A 20,789-nucleotide genomic window follows, 5' to 3' on the forward strand; every position below is an offset into this window, starting at 1 on the left:
TATCCATACTTCTCCAGTAGTAATTAATTCTCAATATTATTCTCATATTTATAATATACACTGTACAGTTTAAACAAGATATTCGACAAAATAAAATCAATAGGCCTACAATATGCAAAATATGCACTATAGTGAGGTCCACGTTATAATGGCAGTGGAGTAAGATAGCAGACAACGTTGCCGATCCTTTGTCTTGTAAATGCCTTCTATAGACTGTAGCTGATACAGGTTTATTGATGTTATTATTAACTGTTTAAAATAAACTATTATATTTTATTAAGCAAGAAATTATATTTTTCAATAGTTTTATATAGAATTTTCATAATAAGAATGAAATATTTTGTTAATTAATTATTCATTTTACATTGTTAAAAGACGACCTGGCAATAGAGAAATGCGAAAAAGAGATAGCGCTACCCACTTTGTTGGATGATAGACAAGGATAGCAATACCATTGCTAATTAAACACTGCCATTATAACGTGGACCTGACTATAGATGCGGTACTACAGGAAATCGTTCAGATATAGGCTACTACACTCTTAATGGTATTGAGTTTATTGCTAGAAATCTTCAAGCAATCAGTCTAAATAAGATCAATAAAGTTGATGATTTTCAATCAAGATGCAATAATACAAAAAATTCTACATTGGCTTTTGCGTTTGCCAGCAAAAGGAAGCCTCGTATGTTGGCTAGTAGGAATAACATAATTTTATAAAACAGTAGGTCTACTATCAACTATTATACAGTATTGCATGCTTTTTGGGACTTTGTTATCATTTTATAATAGATACATTATTAACATACGAGAATTTCAGATGAACACTCTCCTAATTACTCTATTCCACAAGAATTATAGGTATTCTTGAAAGAGATTGACCCTCAAGCTAAACCATTACTGCTAGAGCTAAGGGCTCTAGGTTTTAGCTAGAGCTAAACCCTTAGTGCCACGAACTAGGCGTACTTACTCTGCAATATTCAATATCACTTCAAAAATAGAGATGTGATAACAACGTGTAATGCTCTTGCTGTTTAATTTTCCGTAATACCACAGAGAAAGATAGCATAAGGTTATCCATAATACTTTTCAAACACTGCTTATATTTCCATTCAAATGTGAATAAAAACTTCGAGTTCACTCATGATAAACCTTTGCATGACTCTTTTGAAATTTGATGAATATTCTACTTTACTTTCTACATAAACTCTTATTGCTCATAATAGACTTGTAGCACTTTATTGAATAGCACATAAAAATAATACGTTAACAATCGAGATTGGCTCACAATATTCAAACAATACGTGAAACACCTATACGAGAGAGAAACAGCTCACCTAACTCAACAGTGTGAAGATCTTTTCTGTGCCTCACAGTCAATTTCAAAAGCATTCTAATCACACATTTTTAAAAATGCTGATAAGGGTACAACATGCTATATTTTTGTTTTGATGACACATCTCACTCTTCATTAAAAAATGTATAAAACAGGAACAATTAAAAATGAATTAGCGTCTTCTACTAAGCAAGCAGCAGATGAATCATTAGTGGTAATGATCCCATAATCTCTAGAGCAGTAACTAAATTGAAATAAAGCAAATCCAGATTCTACATCAAATGGGCTCATAATTTCTAGAGGGAAATTTCCATTGCATTACAGTATTAGTCATGACCTCAAACTAAATGATAAACGGTAGTTTTAGGATTAAAAATGTTATGAAAGATTAATTAGGCTTGAACAAATAAAACAAAGGAAAAAATGAGTCAAACTCTTGTTACTTGGAATTAAATATCTACAAATATCGGTTAAATAAGTACAAACTTACATTTTTCTCGTTACAACAATCCTCGATCTATTGAAGCAAAACATGAAGGAAAATTACATTTTAAAATCAATCCTTTTTCCTATTGGTGTTTTCATTAATAATCTTTTTAAGGATTTATAAAAATGTCTTCTAACAATGCATATAGAAATAAGAAAAATAAAGCTAAAAATATGAATATTCATTACAGAAAAAGGATAAGTATGAGGTGTTTGTAGTTTTTGTTGTTGTAGAATAGAACAAATCCTTGAGAAATGATTAATAAGTGAGACAATAATTCACCATTGTCTACAATTTTCATACAGAGTAGTTTGAAAAGTTAACTTCACAGAAAGAGTAAAAGATTTCATAAAAGATGTAATTACGGAATAGAAACGTTAAAATTCAAATCGCCATTTAAATCTAGATTTGAAATATTACCACTTTTGGATACATGGGAATCGCGTACAACATAAGTTAATGAATACCATTTCTCGAAAAATGTACTGGTCAAAACAGTATTTGTGATTCATAATTCACTAAATATGTAACGTTTCTGACTTCTACAAGCACCTCATCCTACTGATTACACACAATTATACAAACACCAAGAGATTTGAAAAATGACACCGATAAAAGAATATTTACATCCATAAACACCAATAAATATAATATAAAAAATATCTATAATTTTGTTAATCGTTGGACCGCAAGCTATTACTTACCAATCACTGTATATGTGAATTTATATCAGTTCGAAGTTAGTCCAAGCAATTAATTGAAAAAAGAAACCAATTAGAGAACTTTCAACAGGGTTTATTATCGAATCTTTAAACCTGCTACTGATTTTCACCTTTCATCAATATAAAACTAATAAAAAAATAGGGGACACTAAAGGAAAATATGATGTCGATTTTCAGTCAATATAAATGAATTTGATAATTATTTCAGAAGGGAATATGAATAACCATTAAAACTGTGATTAATCTAGCCCAAACATAGGATATTAAGCAGATTTTTTCAAGTCATATTCCATCAGATGAAATCTGACGGTGAGATTTATAACTGAAACGTTTCTAATATCGTTTCTAATTTTTTGATTGTTTTAACCATGGTGTTACTAGAATCTAGTTTTACGACACGTCCTTCAGATAATACATTATTATTAATTCCTGGTTTATTGAAAAATTATACTTATTCAATAATGAACATGAAAGTTGTTTGTTGGTAGTATAGATACCTATATTTTGGACATTTTCTGATATAAAAAAAATGTATTAGAACTGTTAATACACTTTGTGGCTGTATTACCGTTCGGCTAGAAGTATAATGAACTGTCCATGTTTAAATAATAAAAAAGTAGATGGTTTTCATTCTTCACTTCATTATACTTAAAGCTCATTTCTTTGCTTCTATTCGGAGGGGCACTGACAAGGCAGCTAACAAAGAGGCAATTGAAGAGGTTGTAAAAATAGAACTGAGAGTGAAAGAAAATAAAAGAAAAATGCATCATGCAAATTCAGGAGAAGGGAAAACTCAACGTGTAGTAATGCTCGAATGATAAATAATCTATTACAAAAATATGTGCACTAGCTCTTTAAACAATAGTAAGCAATTCAAGTGATAAATATAATATTATCTGCATGAATTAACAATTGATCACAGAGTATGAAAGACTATTAGACTTGAAAGATAATCAGAGTTTGGTGATTATTTTCAATGAGAGATTAAGTTTCAGAAAATGTCGGGCTTTATATATTGGATAGGTAATTATTACTGGGAATAATGATGCAACTAAATTGCAACTAATAATGAAATGATTAAAAAATATAAAAAACATTCTAGAGATTCATAAAAAGATTGATACATGAATATAGGAGAAGGCAACATTAGAAAAACAAATATCCTGGTCTGCTTGATAATTGTGTGAACCTATGATAATTAATGTAACAGTAATTTTACTGTCAACCTATTGTTCTGTATGAGACAATATAAATAAAATCTTAGTTAAATATTGGTATGCCTGATAGATAAAGATAGAATAATGTAGACTTTCTACAAAATTATTCCAACACCGAACAAAAATACTAATCATGTTAGATCTACAAGCTACAATCCCTACTCGAATAAATACTTAGAATATATAATAATCAGTCAATGATAATTGGAAGGAATATTGTCAAATTAAAAAAAAAAAATAGTCACTGAAAAAGTTAGTAGAATAGCTACAAAAAAATCAAGAAACGAGATTTTTGAAAGCCTGCAATTGAAAACTGTTCTGTTCTGAAGAGTTTCATGCAATGAGTCAAAATAAAACTAATCGATTCAACCAAGAAACGGGAAAATATCAACTCAAGATCTAGAAATTTATCACAAAATAATTTCGAACCTTAAAACTGAAAATATATTGCAAAAGACTAGACCTATTTCCAAACTATTGATAGATATTGATGGTTGAGTCACGAGAAAAAGCTTGTAGTTGCAGCTGCTTTATGGAAACTGTTTTAATAATTATGGAAGCCTTTTCTCGTAACTGAATCATCTATAGCAACCAACAGTAGATATTGAAAAAAAGTTATTTCAGTTCAATACAAGGCAATTTATTTTTGGCTTTTCTGAACAGAGGCAGATGGCGTATTTTCAGTTTTTCCAATACTGGCAACAAGCATAGGAAGTGCAAATTGTGTTCCAGTTTGAGAGGAGAGTGAGAAGAAGCAATAGCTACGGCTCCTTCTTTGAGTGAATGCATCGTTACCTGTAAACATACTCTTTGTCATTAATGATTCGGCTGAAATTCATACTAGAGCGTTGAAAATGTGCAGTAAATATAGGAAATAATAAAGACAGTTAGTTATAGAAGAAAAGAAAAGAAAGCAGGAATGGATCCGTTTGAAAAAAAACTAACTAACTAGTGTGGTAACTTTATTCATGATGTTTTTTTCTACTTATCTACTTTTTATCATGAACTTTGATTTTTATTGTAAATCTATCACGGAAAAATTGACCGTTTTCACACTTAGGCTAGGCGCACACCAGTTAGTCGAGACAAGACAAGACATGATCAGAAACGTTTAGTCACAATACTTCACATAGCTGCTTGTGACGCAACTCACACTGATTAGTCATTGCAATTAGAAATGTCTCCATAAGCAACTATGTGGAGTATTGTGACTAAACGTGACTAGTCTTGTCTTGACTAACCGGTGTACGCCCAGCCTTACCTATTGACGACTGACACTCAGAATTGGTCTCTGATTGGTTAATTCTCAGCCAATTGGAGGACAATAATTCTGAGTTTTATCCGACAATCGTAAAAGTGTGAAAACGACACTAATTCCAATTGAATGATTCTGGGTTGACGGGATTAACTAACTATTCCAATTCGACAGCAGTGTTCTGAATTCATATTGAAACTTATATGAAATGGTGCAAACTAACATGGAAGAACCAGTATATACTTTTTAAACTAAGATATGAAATGGTGCAAACTAACATGGAAGAACCAGTATATACTTTTTAAACTAAGATTTGATACATAAAAATCAAAATTTGAAACAATCATAATATAGAAGTACTAAAAAGTCCTAACTTTGACTTCTTATCCAAGCTAATAATTATAAATTAGACTAATGAATGTTAGATTTGTAATAAACTCAGCTAGCATGTATACCTGGAAAAATTATCACTACAACATTACTCCTTATCTATCTGTAATCAACTAAGAAGTTTCTAAAATATTCAGTAGACAGTATTAAAAATTTACCTCATACACATAGGATTAGTCAAGAATGTCCAAGAATCATAAACATTTTTCTTGAAAACAATTACTAGTTTTACTATTAGAACTAGACAAAAAAGACAACTACCCTCTTCCAAAAGTGGAGAATTACAGTACATTGTTAACTAATAACGGATAACCCAGTGTAACAGGAAAAATTATTTTTATACGTACAGAATGTTCATACCTTCAACCACTGATAACCTACCACAAAATAACCAATTCAACAGAAAAATTGGTTGGTTACCTTCAACCACTGCTAGCCTATTACACAGTAACAGAAAAAATATTTCCATAAACAGAATGTTCATTACCTCCAACCGATGGGATTTATTCACCACACCGCATGCATAAAATTTTCTTTAAAAAAAAATCACACGGAAATAAAGATAATGAAAAGCTTACCTTACAAACGATAAGTGTAGGGAACTTTTGTTAATTTCACGATGTGGTAAGAGATGAAGTAATGTAAGTTATTGGAGTATAAGTGAAAGAGAATGATAGTTTTTCGTACCTGGTTGGCAGGATCGGGATCGTCGGGACTAGTTGTAATGATTTCTGGATGTGACGACGCCCTTCGTTCAGCCTGAGTTCTCGCACACGACGAGGAAGTCTGACATTTGCTCACACATTTCTTGTGGCACGTCATTTTGCAGCCGTCACACTGGAATGCGTCTTTCAACCATATCTGTGGCGAAAATTGGCGCCGTTTTAGTTAGAGATAGGACATTTAATTGAATAAGAAAATAGGTGGAGTTTCAATTAAAAACTGAAGAAATGAATGTGAGAGCTTTGAAGATTGATGAAAGCAATCCCTCAAGGCCATAGTCACACCGACTTCGCTAACGCCGCCGGAGCAAAGTTTTAAAATTTTCTCCCTGTGTTATCAAGTATACCAGGTCACACAGAGCTAGCTCAACAGGCGGGAGAACCGCGCACTACCACTTGCTGAGAGATTTTTCTTCGCTCGCTTAGCAGATGCAAAGCGAAGCGGTGTGACTTGTCAAAAATTATCCGCACAAGATAAACAATAATTTCTAGTGTCTAAGTTATACCATAGAAAAAATATATCATAAGAAGGTATCCTACGGTTAGGTTGTTCATGGTCCAAATTTCCGATTACTGTCGACTCAAGTTTATTATTACTGTTTTGGCCGGGTGAGAGTGTATGAACGGAACAGTATGAAAGACTACCATCGTCACATAGCTTAAAAAAACCCTACTGGGACTATTGGCTTCAGTTAACAGTGAAATTTGGAACATAAACGCTCTATACTATGAGGATATCTTCTTGTGCTATATTTTCTCTATGGTTATAGTGAGATACATTTAAAACTGTCAACATTCCTTCATAAATAGCATTAATGATTGCCGTTCAACCATATACCACTACATCAACCTAACCTTTAAAAACAAATTTTCAAACATCTTTCTCATGATTGTTACCTTTTTGAAACAGAACCCGCACTGGGTGGTGCGCGTGAAGTGTGTGCGCACAAAGTCGTGCTGTATGATGGGAGCTGCTAGCGACGACGACTGCACATGCGCCAGGGCCGGACTTGTGGTCACTGAAGGAACGGACAGCTGCTGTGATCCTGCCGCTGATGACGTCACCACTGTGGACACTCCCCCACCTACACCACCGCTGGCTGCAAACGAGATCGCCAGCAGAATGTCGCCAAAACACAGGCATGGCTCGAAGCCCGGGTGTGACGACAGTGGATGGTTCATACTGAAAATAAAATTAATAGATGAATAAATAATTAATGATGAATGGTGTAAGACCCGTTGCATAAACCACAATTTGGGACAAAGGATATTGGAATAACATTACTTGGCAAACACATGATGTGCATGGACATGCATCTGCACACATCATGTGTTTGCCAAGTTCCATTTAATCTGGTAGAATTCGAGGTTGAGTGGTAGAGAAGGACTTAAAAGTTCTAACTCCGCATAATAAAGATTTTTTTTCATTTCATTTTTAGAATTTATGAGGGCGGCAAAAAAATCGGACATCCAAAAATCGTGAAGTATGCAACGGGTCTGATAGAATTAATTGTCTAATTATTACTGTTTACAGAAATGAAAATAAGTAATTTTGTGAATAAATCACAGAAGACATGTTTGTAGAGTAATATTTTCATTTCTATTTGATACTTACCGTACAAACATAATCGCATTTGAACATGAAAAATGATACAGTACTCAAAGTTTAGTTTAGTTTTCCCTTTTATCACATGCGATTGACTGAGGAAAATGAATAAAATACATGATGAAAAAGTAGTGGTTTCACCTATGGTGTCCTGTGGTGAGAAAGCTTTAGTTGAGATATTTTATGGATAAAGTAAAGTGGAATCATAGCGCTAAAATCTCAATATCTCAAATGTTGGAATGTAGCAGAAACTGTTTCAATTTTGAAACGAACGCACTCCTGATGTCTATAGATATGAGATGTGAGAACTGGTTGAAGAACAGCAACCCTGCTTGTTTCAGATAATCTAAATTTGTAAAGTCGATGTTGAGAGAGTTTTAAACAATTCTAGTTTCTTTTGTTGGTGTTGTAATAAACAAATCACATATCAGATTATTGACGAGCAGTTCAATACGTCTTTTTTAAAACAGTTAAATACGGATGGGGATTTTAGTAACAACAGAATTAATTATTCAAAACCCTACTGTTATAATGTTATATTTCGATAATAATGATCATTATTGAGCATTACTGGATTGCATAGGTTCAGGTAGCCACTGAGATTGAAAACGACTTACGTGTTGACTAAATGAGGGTCAGGAGGCAGAAGAGAGTAGAGCTTTATACGGTGGCCGGGAGTTGGAACACAGATCTGTGAAATGAGAGGCAAGCTGATATGACCGAGAAGTGTATTCCTCTCTCCCTTGCTCCAAACACTCATGTTCAAGTATTTGTGCTCTGAATTGACATGGAATCGTAGAGTCTCATTGAAGGATATCACCTGGAAAATTGAGATTTAAAGTTATAGAATGTAGGATGAATAGTTATCAAATACATGATATACAATTAAATTCGTCATGGAAGCGTAGTCTCATTGAAAGTAATAAAAACAATATGGAAACTTTTAGTACCCTTTAGTATTTAAAATATTTCAACGACTAGTTTCGACCATAACTTAGGTCATTTTCAAGTTGAAATGTGGAAAATAAATAAATTATTTATTGAAAATGACCTAAGTTATGGTTGAAACTAGTCGTTGAAATATTTTAAATAATAGAGGGTACTTCAAGTTTCCATATTGTTTTCATCAATTTGTAAAAGTAGCCCATTCAAGTGAAGCGTTCTCATTGAAAGATAACACATGAAGATTTTAGAATGAAAGTTATAGAATGTAAGATCAACAGTTATTAAATACATAAAGTTATAAATACAAATACAGTTGAATTAATCAATTTTGGATTCCATCACGATCTGTGATTGTTAATTTACTTAAAATGTTATAAATGAATTAAGCAGTATATCTTTTTGAAACTTCAAGGTTTAAAAAATAACTCACTTTGAATTTGAAACCTTTCACTCACTAGGCTACTACTCATAAGGTTCATCCTGTTCAATAATTCAATTTTCTCCCAAGTTTTTTTTATTTGATAATTCAATTTTAATTTTCTAATTGATAGTTCTAATTTTGCAGGCCTGATATAGAAATTTGGTAAATATAGGATACAATCAATTTTTTTAGAGAGCGGTTTGACTCAGTGGTTGCACTGATAAGCTATATCGCTCAGATTAGTTAAGAATCATGCGCCTGATACTCCTGTTGATGAAAGGTGACCGCTTGAGCCAACTCAACTGAATATGATTCATGAGCTGTATAATCGCTTCCCGGTGGTTTGGAACCTACCTAAAACTGTAGCTCCATTCACCCCTCATTATCATCCGCCTAGTTACCCACGCACAAGGCTAGATGTCATGTGGGCATCACCTTCAGCAAAAAAATAAATGATTGAGAATTTAATTGAACTATTTAATTGATGATTCAATAACTAACTTGTGAATGAGGCTGCTCTTTGGTAGTGAGAACCTGAAGCTTAGAGCTGGAATCAGCTTCGCTGTCAAAGCTCACAGATAATCGGCCAATTTTCAGTTTATGCTCAGGACTTCCGCGAAGGGATCTTCTAGCTGGTGAATCTGTAAGAGACAACATTTTATTCAACTATGAAAAATACAAGAATTGAATAAAAAGATTATTTGCGTGTAAAATAATAATATTAAATTCCCCTATCCACTGTATATTATCATACCATAACAAGGCTTATAAAATCAAACCAGGTTTAAATACAATCACTAGCCCCCTTTATATTATTGTATTTCAAACACGAGTAGTTTCGAGTATTTATCCTATTCTAAAGTCTTGAGAATACAAGGAATACAATAATCATGAGAATTTTAAAACTGGCATTCAACCCTCATTAAAGGTAAACAGCTGTTTACTAATAAAGCATTTAATATCGATATTACCATCCATACTTCGATACTATCAGACAAACTGTAACATTAGACAATTTCACGACAGAATTAATGATTGTTTATTAATTCAACAAGCGTAAGTTAGTCATACAAACGGATGTGTTCTACTACTTCAACTCAATAGAATAACCTTCAGTAATTTTTTTATTTATAAAAGAATTGAATAAATGAATCAACAGTTCAGGAACGATGAAAAGTTGAGAATGGTATTATCAACTATCCCAAAATTATTCGTATTCAAACGAATGGCGTTTCGAACAATTTAAATAATTTGTTTCAACTCTAAAAAAATGCATTATTCACTGAAAATGTTTAGCAATGATTTTATAATTACTCCAAAATTTATCGCTTTCAACAGGAAAAATAGCGTTTTGAACCATTGAAATAATTTTTTTCATTTCTAAAAATAATTCATTATCCACTGAAAAAGTTAATCACGAAATTAATGAAATACCTGAAACAGAAGTTGAATTACTGCTGTCACTATCAGTCTTATCACCCTTATCTCCCTTATCACCTGATCCACGCCTTTGCCTCAGACCAAAGGGCTCCTGTACCTGAAAATAATACATAGCATTACTAAATATTCAAATTTTACAAGATATCTTCGACTAAAACAGCTACTGTAACAACTGTGGAAAATTCATGACATTTAATCATGATCAAGATGTAACAGGTATTTATGCAACCGGACCTATGCGTTATACAAATTTCATGTATTACTCGGGTCGCGAAACTTCTATGAATGGATTCGAATGTGCAATTATAGTGAGGTCCACGTTATAATGGCAACATTTGATTAACATTTGTGTTGCTATCCTTGTTTATAATTTGACAAAGCAGATAGCGCTATCCCTTTCCAACTCCATAAAGTTGCCAGATTATATTTCAACAATGTAAGAATACAATCAACAGAATATTTGATCTCATATTATGGAAATTTATTATTGAAAAAATGGATTATTTTATTGACGAATAAAATATAATTGATAGTTTTTAGGAAGCAAGATCAGTTACCATTCTATCAGATATACCGGAATCAGTTCTAAAAGGAAGTTGCGAGGCAGAAAATCGGCTAAGCTGTTCTCCTATCTTTCTTCACTGCCATTACAACGAGAACCTCACTATAGATTTAGTTATTATTAAAACTTTGAATATTGTTCTTTTCGTGAAATAAATTGAATTGATAGTCTGCATGATGAAAACTGACCTTCTCTTCAGTTGGTGCATTGACCTTGAGCCTCCTCTCCACCCTCAAGGACACTTTATCGACACTCTGCCTCACAAATTTCGAAACTTGCGACAGATTGTTGACTCGTTTGCCGTCCACAGCCACTAGAATATCACCTACGCAAGCGTCGTTCCCCACTACACTGGAAACTGAATCTACTATTATACACACCTGCAAAAATTAATTTGAATTACATAAACGTCAATAAGTAAGTAAAGTTAAAAGATTGTAAGTGAAAAAAAATCATTCTTGCATTAGGAAAATAATTATATCTCACCTGATATTTGTCAGGAACGAATTCTTGTTTAAAACTAACGCCGAATTGACCACTTATCGGTTTTGGGACAGATATATCCATCGTCAGATAACTTCCCAATTCCGAGTGTACCATTTCCACCCAAGCTAGAGCATCTGCAAAAATGATAAAGAAGCTCGAAGTTAAATTCGTCTTAAGAAATTTCTCACTTTATATAATGTAATACAATATATTATGTTTTGTACAAGGTGAATGAAATCAATCAAATATAGATATAGCTACAGACAAAATGAATATCAGATTATTCATCCACAGGTTTTAGAAAGTATGTAACATACTACACACTATGGTACTATGTTGTTTGAAGGAACGGATTCACGGATCCAAATGTTCAAAGAACCACACACGTAAACCGAAGCTTATAGTGTGTCCCAAGTACCTATGTTAGTTGGACAAACCAATACCCATGTCCTTTACAAAATCCAGGAGATTTTTCCCTATACTAACATCCCATTCATCACCTGGTAGCTTGCAGCCAAACAGAGCCTTTCTTCTTGCCCCTAGTCTTTCGCAATCCAGTATGATATTTATGCTTGAAAGTCTCTTCAGACTGATTACAAAGCCAACACATCTGACTTTCATTTTTGAGTCCAATTGTGTGGAGATGTTTCTCCTAAAGTTGCCATGTCAAGTTATTAGAGCAACGGCTTGACCTGATCTCTACCAAACCTCACCAGCCAGCTGGTGAAGCGAGGGCTTGCGTCTGCCAGCAGCCTTTTGCCAAAAGCTTGACCAGGGTGACCTTGCTGGTGATGTAAGTCCCTGGTACTAAGTATGAACCATACTGATAATACGGCCGTCGGTCCCGGCTGCCTGAAAAGCAGTCGTTAAGTCATGTCGGAGGCCCTAAAGTTGATCAGTTGCGACCTGAAAACTCTTACACCAATGCCTGAGCCTGGCTGCCTGAGCCACAGTATACATACAGTACGGAAACTTGGCTATACCCTGACGCCAAAATCCGCCATCTTGTTAGGAGGCGCCGCATTGTAATAGTATTGATGATAGGTTCGGATCACTTTAATGATCCGGATCAATTGATCTCGTTCACTGCCACGAGCCAATCAGAAGACCAGGATTGGAACTTCCCAAGGTCACGTGACGTGTTTAGTATTGGCGTCATGGAAAAAGCATTGGTTAAATAGGCGTTTGATTGCAAGTTTCCATTCTGTACCTATTCTGTGCCTGAGCCAGCCAGGTCACTCGATATTATTATTATTAATCTCAACTTAAATATATGGTCTATTCTATTAATAATAGCGACAAATTGTTCTCACCAATGGCAAGACTACAAAACACAGGCCCAGTTGTCTCGGTTATCCTCGAGATTTCCAGAATAGTGACGTCGAGAACACCTGATGGTACCGTTCCCGACACTTCGTCTATGAACGTGGGGTCTATTTTCGGGAAGAACGGTTTGTAGCGCACTTTATGATTTGGCAACGTGTGTTTCCTCTTCAGGGATTTTCTTATCTGTGAAGAATTTCAAATATTAATAACGATTGGGCATTCATCACTTTAAGATGAAATAAAATAGGTGTTGTCAGTTCCACAATCATACTCATGTGCAACACGTGGACAAAATATTCCTCATTTCATCTTAATATGGAGAAATTCAAAACAGAAATCTCTATTTATCACTTTTTGGGGGATTTAACACAGACTAGAAACACGAATACATCCTATAATATAGCCTAATTGAAAAAGAAGATGATTTGATTTTAAAATGCATAAACATGCAGACGATGTAGAACTTATGTGACACAAACTGTAATTAGAAGACATTACATCTCCACAGTTATTAAAGTATAGAAACAATTTAATCTAAAATACTGTAATGAACTACTCAATTCTCAAACATGCTGAATGGTATCTTGAACGTCAAGCTTCGTTTCTTATCATAACTGTGTTGTGCTCCATATGGAGATATTCAATCGTACTAACAATATTACTAACTAATGAGATTATACTAACAATGAGAGAAACTCATACAACACATGATATTTTTATATAAATGGCACTTTTTTGCAGTGTTGTATTGTTTTTCTATACATGGTAGACTATGATTATTTTAAAATGTGTTGTTTGTACACTAGTCACAATTTATAAATGAATTTTCTCCTTGCAATATTTTTTTAAATAAACTATTGTAGCCCCTCATTAATAACAGTCTGATTCGAAAAATGTATAATTTACCTGACTAGCAATAATTGAGTTGATCTGTGGCAACGATCGTCCCTGAAATAGCGACTCCACAGACAAGAGAAGAGTGGGATCCGAGTAGAAACTGAATGACCAGTGTGTGTAGGGATGTCTTGTGAACTTTAATCGACCCAAACCAGTCAGCTGATTCACTAAAATAATGAGAACAAGAACACACACGTAAATTGATCAATAGTGGAAAATCATATTTAATACAAAGTTTAAATTAAAAATCCTATCTTTTTGATATTTTCAAATTACTCTTTCGGATATTATGAATTAAATTCTACCAAGAGGTATTACTCAAATAGGGTAGAATGTTTCTTTACTTTGAAATTTCTATAAATAGATAGAATAGAATGGCTGCCTTTATTTTGACCTAGGAGGGCGAAGTTAGGGCACAACTTGTGTTCAAGTCAATATATCTTTAACATACATAGATAGATAAATAGTTATTATCAGCCTCTAACCTCTTTTTGAAGAGATATACTTGTCATCAACTCTTTAGTGATGATAAGCAAAGTCATTTCTCACTAATTTGGGAACTTATATATTTCAATTAAAATTTGAATTTAACTTGCGTTATCAAGAAAAAAAAACACCGTACAACATTACTCAAAATAAGAAAGAATTTGTGGATTGATTCTTCAACGAATAGCAGCTTAAAAAAAGGATCCTGTAAGTACTTCGTTATCAAGTACATCAAATCAAATCAAGTTTATTATCCATCATAAGACATGATACATTCATTAGAAATTATTACATTCATTTACTAAACATTTCAACTTGTATGTCGTTATGAAAGTATTAAAAGTGAAAAGTTGAAGAATGTAAATTACTGCCAATAAGAATACCATTATTCTTGAAATTAACTGCACACAAAATTATCTAGTATAAGTGATACAATTATTGTTATCTCTTTTTTGTTGTGGAAACATTACTAACTATACCATGTTAATTCTGAATAATGATAGCTAAATAAGAAACTGTGAATGATAAAGACAGTTTATAGTTGATAAACTTATAATTTTTCTAATGATCGTTATTTATCAGAGATTATTTAATAGAAGTCAATTAGCTAGGGTTTATTTAATAATTCATTACAACATATTTATTTCAAATATATATTATTATAAATTTATTATTTTACCTTTGACAGCGACATGAGCTGTTTTGGAGAGTCGCATAGCTGCATCAATTGAAAGCTGAAATCCTCCCTTATAATCCAGCTCCATACACAATTCCAAATCGTTGATCAATCCAGATGAGGGATCTAAATTGATCTCTTTCATTTCAACCGATTTTATAGCCGGAAATTCATTGCCTAGGTCCAAATCTCGGAGCTGAAATACAACAAATAATATTGAAAACTGTTGAACAATTATAGTTTAAAACCACAGTAATAAGCTACCTTAATAATTGAAAAGAATCGCATATAGGCTTAATGGAAAGTGAGATTTTTTGTGGGATAAGTAGGACCTGTAGTATAGCCTACATCAATAATAATTATTATCGATTGACTAATATCTGGAAAGATTATTCTTAATAGATTTGCTATCACAGTTACTTGGATTTACAGCTGTTATAATAAAGCCACATAAAAAATAATCTTTGTGAAGATTTTTGATTTGTTCATTGAAATATCTCACAAAATGAAAATATATTATAGGCTATTAGTTTCAATATATTATTTTTTCATTTTGTGAAATACTTCAATGAACAAATTAAAAAGCTATATTATAGCTTTTGCAAATTTGCAAAAATGACTGCGTTAATTTATTATTTGCTTTCAATTTAATTTAATTAGCTTTTTAATTCTTGACCAATTAGTAAGTTAATTGTTCCGTTGAGAGTTTACATAAGAGGAGGAATGGAGAATACGGAGCTCATAGTTTTGATGAATAATATGATAATACGAAGAATGGTTATGAATGTACAGGGTAATTTATATTTCAATAAGTTTTTGTAATAATTTTCTCAGAAGAACAATAATGAATAGGCCTAATTCATAAATTTTATAATGCATCACTGTCCTTCATGCATTATACAGAATCGTTCTACCAAAAATTTAGAAAAATAGTCTACAAACTGTGGACTTAGGTTCTACCATAAAACTGACTTCAACTTAAAATTGTATGGATGCTATGAAATGAAGTTATACTAAACTTTTAGGTATTGAAGTACAAATGGAGAAACATTTTTCATTGATTGTATTTTAATTTTGTAAAGTGTTTCTACTTTGAAAATTAAGAATTGAATTGGAAAAATTCTACTTTGGGAACAGAGAACAATTGGAAAAAGTTATTGATTAAGTGAATCAACTCACCGCAATACTTTCAAACATCTTTCCAGTAGTAGTTCTTGTGAGTAACTCTTCCAATTCGAGCGTCAACTTTTGCCAGAACCATTGTCGAACTCTTTCCGTATTTCTGCACTCTTGGAATAGGAATTGGAACAAGTAATTCAAAGAACCAACTTCTTCCTTCTTGCCCAGCGTTGATTCTATGCTGTCACGCAAGGCCTGTATTACAAATAAATCTGACTTATCCTCAAAGATTTCTTACAATATTTTATGGAGAGAACTGAGATTTCCAATACAATATCAAAATAAATAGGTCCTACTTTTTTCTATGTATTTAAACACGACATGTAGTCAAATATTTGACTGCATGTCGTGATTAAATACATAGAAAAAAGTGTGTACTAATACATCGCAGCTCGAAATGGATCAAGAAGCAATCACCTATAAATATCCTATTTTGAGACCTTTAGAGATTTGGATCAAGCGCATTTTACATAAAATCTATTAGAATTCTTTGAAACTAGATGGTTTGAGGTGTTACGGTGATATAATTGTCTGGGACAATTGGACCAATGGCTAGGGCATCGGTTTTTCAGTAATACTTACATAAATACAATTACACAATGATATATGAATCTTTGAGTAAAAAAGATAGAAAAACTAACAGGTAGAATGGACACAAGGAATAGGCAGATGTACTTCGAAGTAAAAAATTAAATGTATCTATGCCCTCTGAGGGCAGGACATAGCAAAACAGGATCTCGATCATGATAAGAAAATAAAAATTAATTAAAAAGATTGTTTCTCATTAATATATCTTAATAATTTAATTCTCATAGAAATAAAGATGCAACAAACCGATTTGATTGATGAGAAATTTTCCCACGTGGTATTTCAGGTAATAAGATGAACAAAAAAATAAGAGTCCCGGTACATAAAAATAAAAAACTCAAGGCTTAAATTGCCGTCACTGAGTTGTTAAACTTTAATTAAAAACTCTTAGTTCTTTGATGTAGAAAACTATATATTTAAACATATTTTATAAAAGACCTTATAACGAGGTACTTTGTTCCTTTCATGATGGGCTAGAACGGAACTTGAAGCACGGCTTGAAGGGCTGGAGCGGAAAACCGGAAAACGAAACTTTTCCATACCAACGTAACAAAAAATAAATTATAATTATTCAGAATCAAGTTGACATCGCTGTACTGTTCTAAAACGCTGTGGCTACAGTTACGGTAACCGTTTATCCATTTCGCTTTCCGGTAAAGTTATGACCTCGTTTGCGCATTCGCCAACAAACTTCATTATTGTCACAGCCACCAGAGACAAGAAGATTATAGCTTATGCTTAAAATCCTTTATCTATGCAGCCACTCATTACCGGAGCTTACCTTGTCTAAATACAGCAATGTAATGCGTATATGGATGGGCATAAAAAATGTTGTATTTAGACAAGGTAAGCTTAGTGCTTATATATGGGGATGTATGGTGTAGCTTATCTGAATAGAGCATGATCATATTAGAGCAGCTGATTAAAATTTCGGGTGAACGTTAACAGTGAAAATTAAACAATAACTGAAACTGGAAGTATCGGCTTCAAGGTCTGTGATGGGTTCAAATTCATTTTCTACCTTGGACAGGGCAACAGGTTGTTTGCAAGGGTCAGCTATTGTTCCAATAGTGAGGTCCACGTTATAATGGCAGTGGATAAAGATAGAAGAATAGCGATGCCGATTCTCTGAATTAATTAATTATATTTCTACACTCTCAAAAACATGATTGGCATCGTTGTGGACCTAGAAAAGGATAGTACCACCGGCTTTGTCCAATGATAGACAAGGATAGCAAAACCAAAGTTGATCAAATACTGTCATTATAACGTGAACCTCACTATACTATACTATGAATGCTCATTGTTGGTGGCTATAGTGAGGTCCACGTTATAATGACAGTGGAAAGAGATAGGAGAATAGCTTTGCTGTTGGTCTGCCTTAATCAATTATATCTCTACATTGTTAAAAACAGATTCGGCAACATTGTGGAGATGGTAGAGTGAAGTGCTATCTGTTTTGTCGAATAATAGACAAGGATAGCAACATCAATGTTAATCAAATACTGCCATTATAACGTGGACCTCACTATAGTATGAAAGTTGGACCCAAAGGTAATTTGTCATCTAAAGAGAGCACGATTTTGAGTTATGTGAAGTACTAGGCTTAATGTGAAGAAAGGTGATCCCACACTCATTGATAGCTTCAGGCCTATTTCAATAGTACCAGTATTTGCCAAGGTCTTTGAGACTGTGATGAAGGAAAAAATTGTAGTATTCTATGAGTCCACCAGGCTGTTCTCCAATCTGCAGTATGGTTTTAGAAGGAACAAGTATACACTGACTGCTGTGACCGAATTAGTTGAGCAGGTTCAGAGGGGCTTTGATGAAAGAAATTCTGTGTCTCTGATCATGTGTGACCTGAGTAAGGCCTTTGACTGTGTGTCACATGCGATTTTTCTTGGTAAGATGGAGCACTATGGTGTTAGAGGTGCTGTTCTCCAAACTGCAAAATCTTATCTTGAAAACAGATGGCAGGTCGTTTCTCTGGGAGGAGCTAAGTCCCAGGCATTGCCCATCAGACATGGTGTTCCACAGGGCTCTGTTTTGAGTCCCTTGGTGTTTTTGATTGCCATAAATGACTTGAACCTAGAAGGGAGGGCTCTAAAATTTGCAGATGACACCACTATAATTTTTTCTGGTCGGAATCCAACTCAGGCTCTACAGGTGGCAGAAGTTGTGTTTGGAGAAGCTAGGATGTGGCTGAAAACAAATAAGCTCCAATTGAATCTTGGCAAGACTCAGAGGCTGCTCTGTTCATTGGCACAACTTAGCCCTGATCATCACAGTGTGTCCCTCCTTGGATTTATCATCGATCCTAAACTCAAATGGAATTGTCACATTGAGGGACTGTGTAAGAGGCTGGTAAGAGTGACCTATCTACTACGGAAGCTGAAACAGCTGGTGAGCAGACCCTACCTGATTGTTGTCTACTATGCCCTCTTTCACAGCATACTGGGCTATGGGCTGCAGCTTCAGGGTCATGCATCTGATTGCCAAAAAGTTTTAATAATGCAGAAGAGAGCTGTCTGCATCATCACCTCCAGTGGTTACCTTGAACACTGCAGACCGCTCTTCAAGTCTACTGGAATAATGACTATATTTAATTATTATATATATTCAAGTGCCCTCCATGTCATGGTAAATTTTGACAAGTACAACTTGAGGAGAGACTAACATGGTCATAACACTCTGAATGGTTGCATGATTGACATTCCTTATTCCCGACTAAGTAGGACAAGGGACTCATTTCCTACTGTGGCACTAAAAATCTTTAACAAGCTGCCTAGATGGTTAACAGCCGTGAGTACCCAAGCATTCAAGGCCAAGCTCAAGTGTTGGCTTAAGGAAAACCCTTTCTATGGGTTACATGAGTTCTTTGAAGTGACCATGCCATCTTGATAACTCAAGTTTATACTCAACTAGCTTCAAGGAAAGTGATATTCTTATTATGTTGACACAACCTATCCGGCTCCGCAGGTCTTGGTGAAGATAAAGTGTATAAGTGTATCATGTGTATTGGCAAGCAGACCTATGAATTTAGGAGTTTTAGTAGATTTATGATAATAATTGTAACTAAAAAGCCCCCCAATCTATCTTTATTCACTGATACAAAATTACACTTTACAAATTTTTACCATTTTGATACATTTCTGCTACTATATGAGTATAAATACAGCAAAAGTAAGATCATTTTGTCCAGGGAATCATTTGGCTCAGAATCAAGTTGGTGAGAAGTATGAGACGTTCAACTACCTACTAACTGATCTATCTATGATGAAAGAAAACGATTATGTGTGTGTCTATGGTAAAAGTAAAAGATTATTTGTGTGCCATAGACAGATAGATCTCTAGAGAGTATATTTTCTCAATGCTTTTACTTTATTTTCTTGTCAAATGAACTATACTAGGTACTGAAACTCAAGGTTTGATTCGAAATAATAATTTTGTGGTGTAATTTCATAGCAGTTTTATACCGGCCAGTATGGGGTTGAATAATATGACCAGTACAGACGTCTCATGGGTCCACAAAATATCTACTCCGAAACGTGCGCTCTACAGTCAACAGCAACAGGGAAGGCTCAAAATCAAGAAAATTGTCAAACTTTCCAACTATTATAGAACAATAGAAAAAGGACGAAGGAAGAAATATTGCCACCTTCATAAACCCTTTCCAATCCCATCAACCTGTTGCATCTACCTTCAGGTAGAAAACACAGTTGGACCCACCAGAGACCTCAAAGCCAAAGTATCACTTCTAAAGTAATTGTTTCCTAATCTATCTATCGGGTACAGAAACCCTCTTCCTCCCACCCAAAAACATTAGGGAGTTTAAATAAATAGCTTAGGTCTATAATGATTTGTTTAAAGGTTCTTCACATAGCTTTTTCCTTAAACTCACCTTTGTTTTGATCGATGTCACTTGGACTTACTTTTCATTACACCACCATGAGTACATTTGTACTTCAATTCGTAATATACAAGCTCATCCTTTTTTCTCAGTACTATATTTTTTCAAATCCTGGAAGGATGTGAACTTCATGTTTGAAAC

The 20,789-nt window shown here is 33.9% G+C and overlaps 1 protein-coding gene across 6 annotated transcripts in view; it reads right to left on the reverse strand.

Annotated features, from left to right (window-relative positions):
- LOC111053899 (PDZ domain-containing protein 8) overlaps positions 1–20,789 on the reverse strand; it is a 60,955-nt gene that overhangs the window by 23,425 nt on the left and 16,741 nt on the right. For 2 of the 6 annotated variants that reach the window (XM_022340835.2, XM_039432921.1), the window contains exons 3-14: positions 16,151–16,345; positions 14,975–15,167; positions 13,819–13,976; positions 12,900–13,095; positions 11,587–11,720; positions 11,289–11,480; positions 10,533–10,635; positions 9,600–9,739; positions 8,350–8,552; positions 7,024–7,309; positions 6,092–6,265; positions 1,824–1,850 (exon numbers count right to left, since the gene is read on the reverse strand). In XM_022340835.2, coding sequence (XP_022196527.2) covers positions 1,824–1,850; positions 6,092–6,265; positions 7,024–7,309; positions 8,350–8,552; positions 9,600–9,739; positions 10,533–10,635; positions 11,289–11,480; positions 11,587–11,720; positions 12,900–13,095; positions 13,819–13,976; positions 14,975–15,167; positions 16,151–16,345 — 2,001 coding nt within the window. Of the gene's footprint in view, positions 1–1,823; positions 1,851–4,359; positions 4,555–6,091; positions 6,266–7,023; positions 7,310–8,349; positions 8,553–9,599; positions 9,740–10,532; positions 10,636–11,288; positions 11,481–11,586; positions 11,721–12,899; positions 13,096–13,818; positions 13,977–14,974; positions 15,168–16,150; positions 16,346–16,984; positions 17,272–20,789 lie in introns of those variants that run through there. The other 4 variants (XM_022340837.2, XM_039432920.1, XM_039432922.1 and 1 more) reach the window with 4 other exon arrangements.

Source organism: Nilaparvata lugens, chromosome 7 (genome assembly GCF_014356525.2).
Source record: "Nilaparvata lugens isolate BPH chromosome 7, ASM1435652v1, whole genome shotgun sequence".
In the NCBI taxonomy this organism is placed as follows: domain Eukaryota; kingdom Metazoa; phylum Arthropoda; class Insecta; order Hemiptera; family Delphacidae; genus Nilaparvata; species Nilaparvata lugens.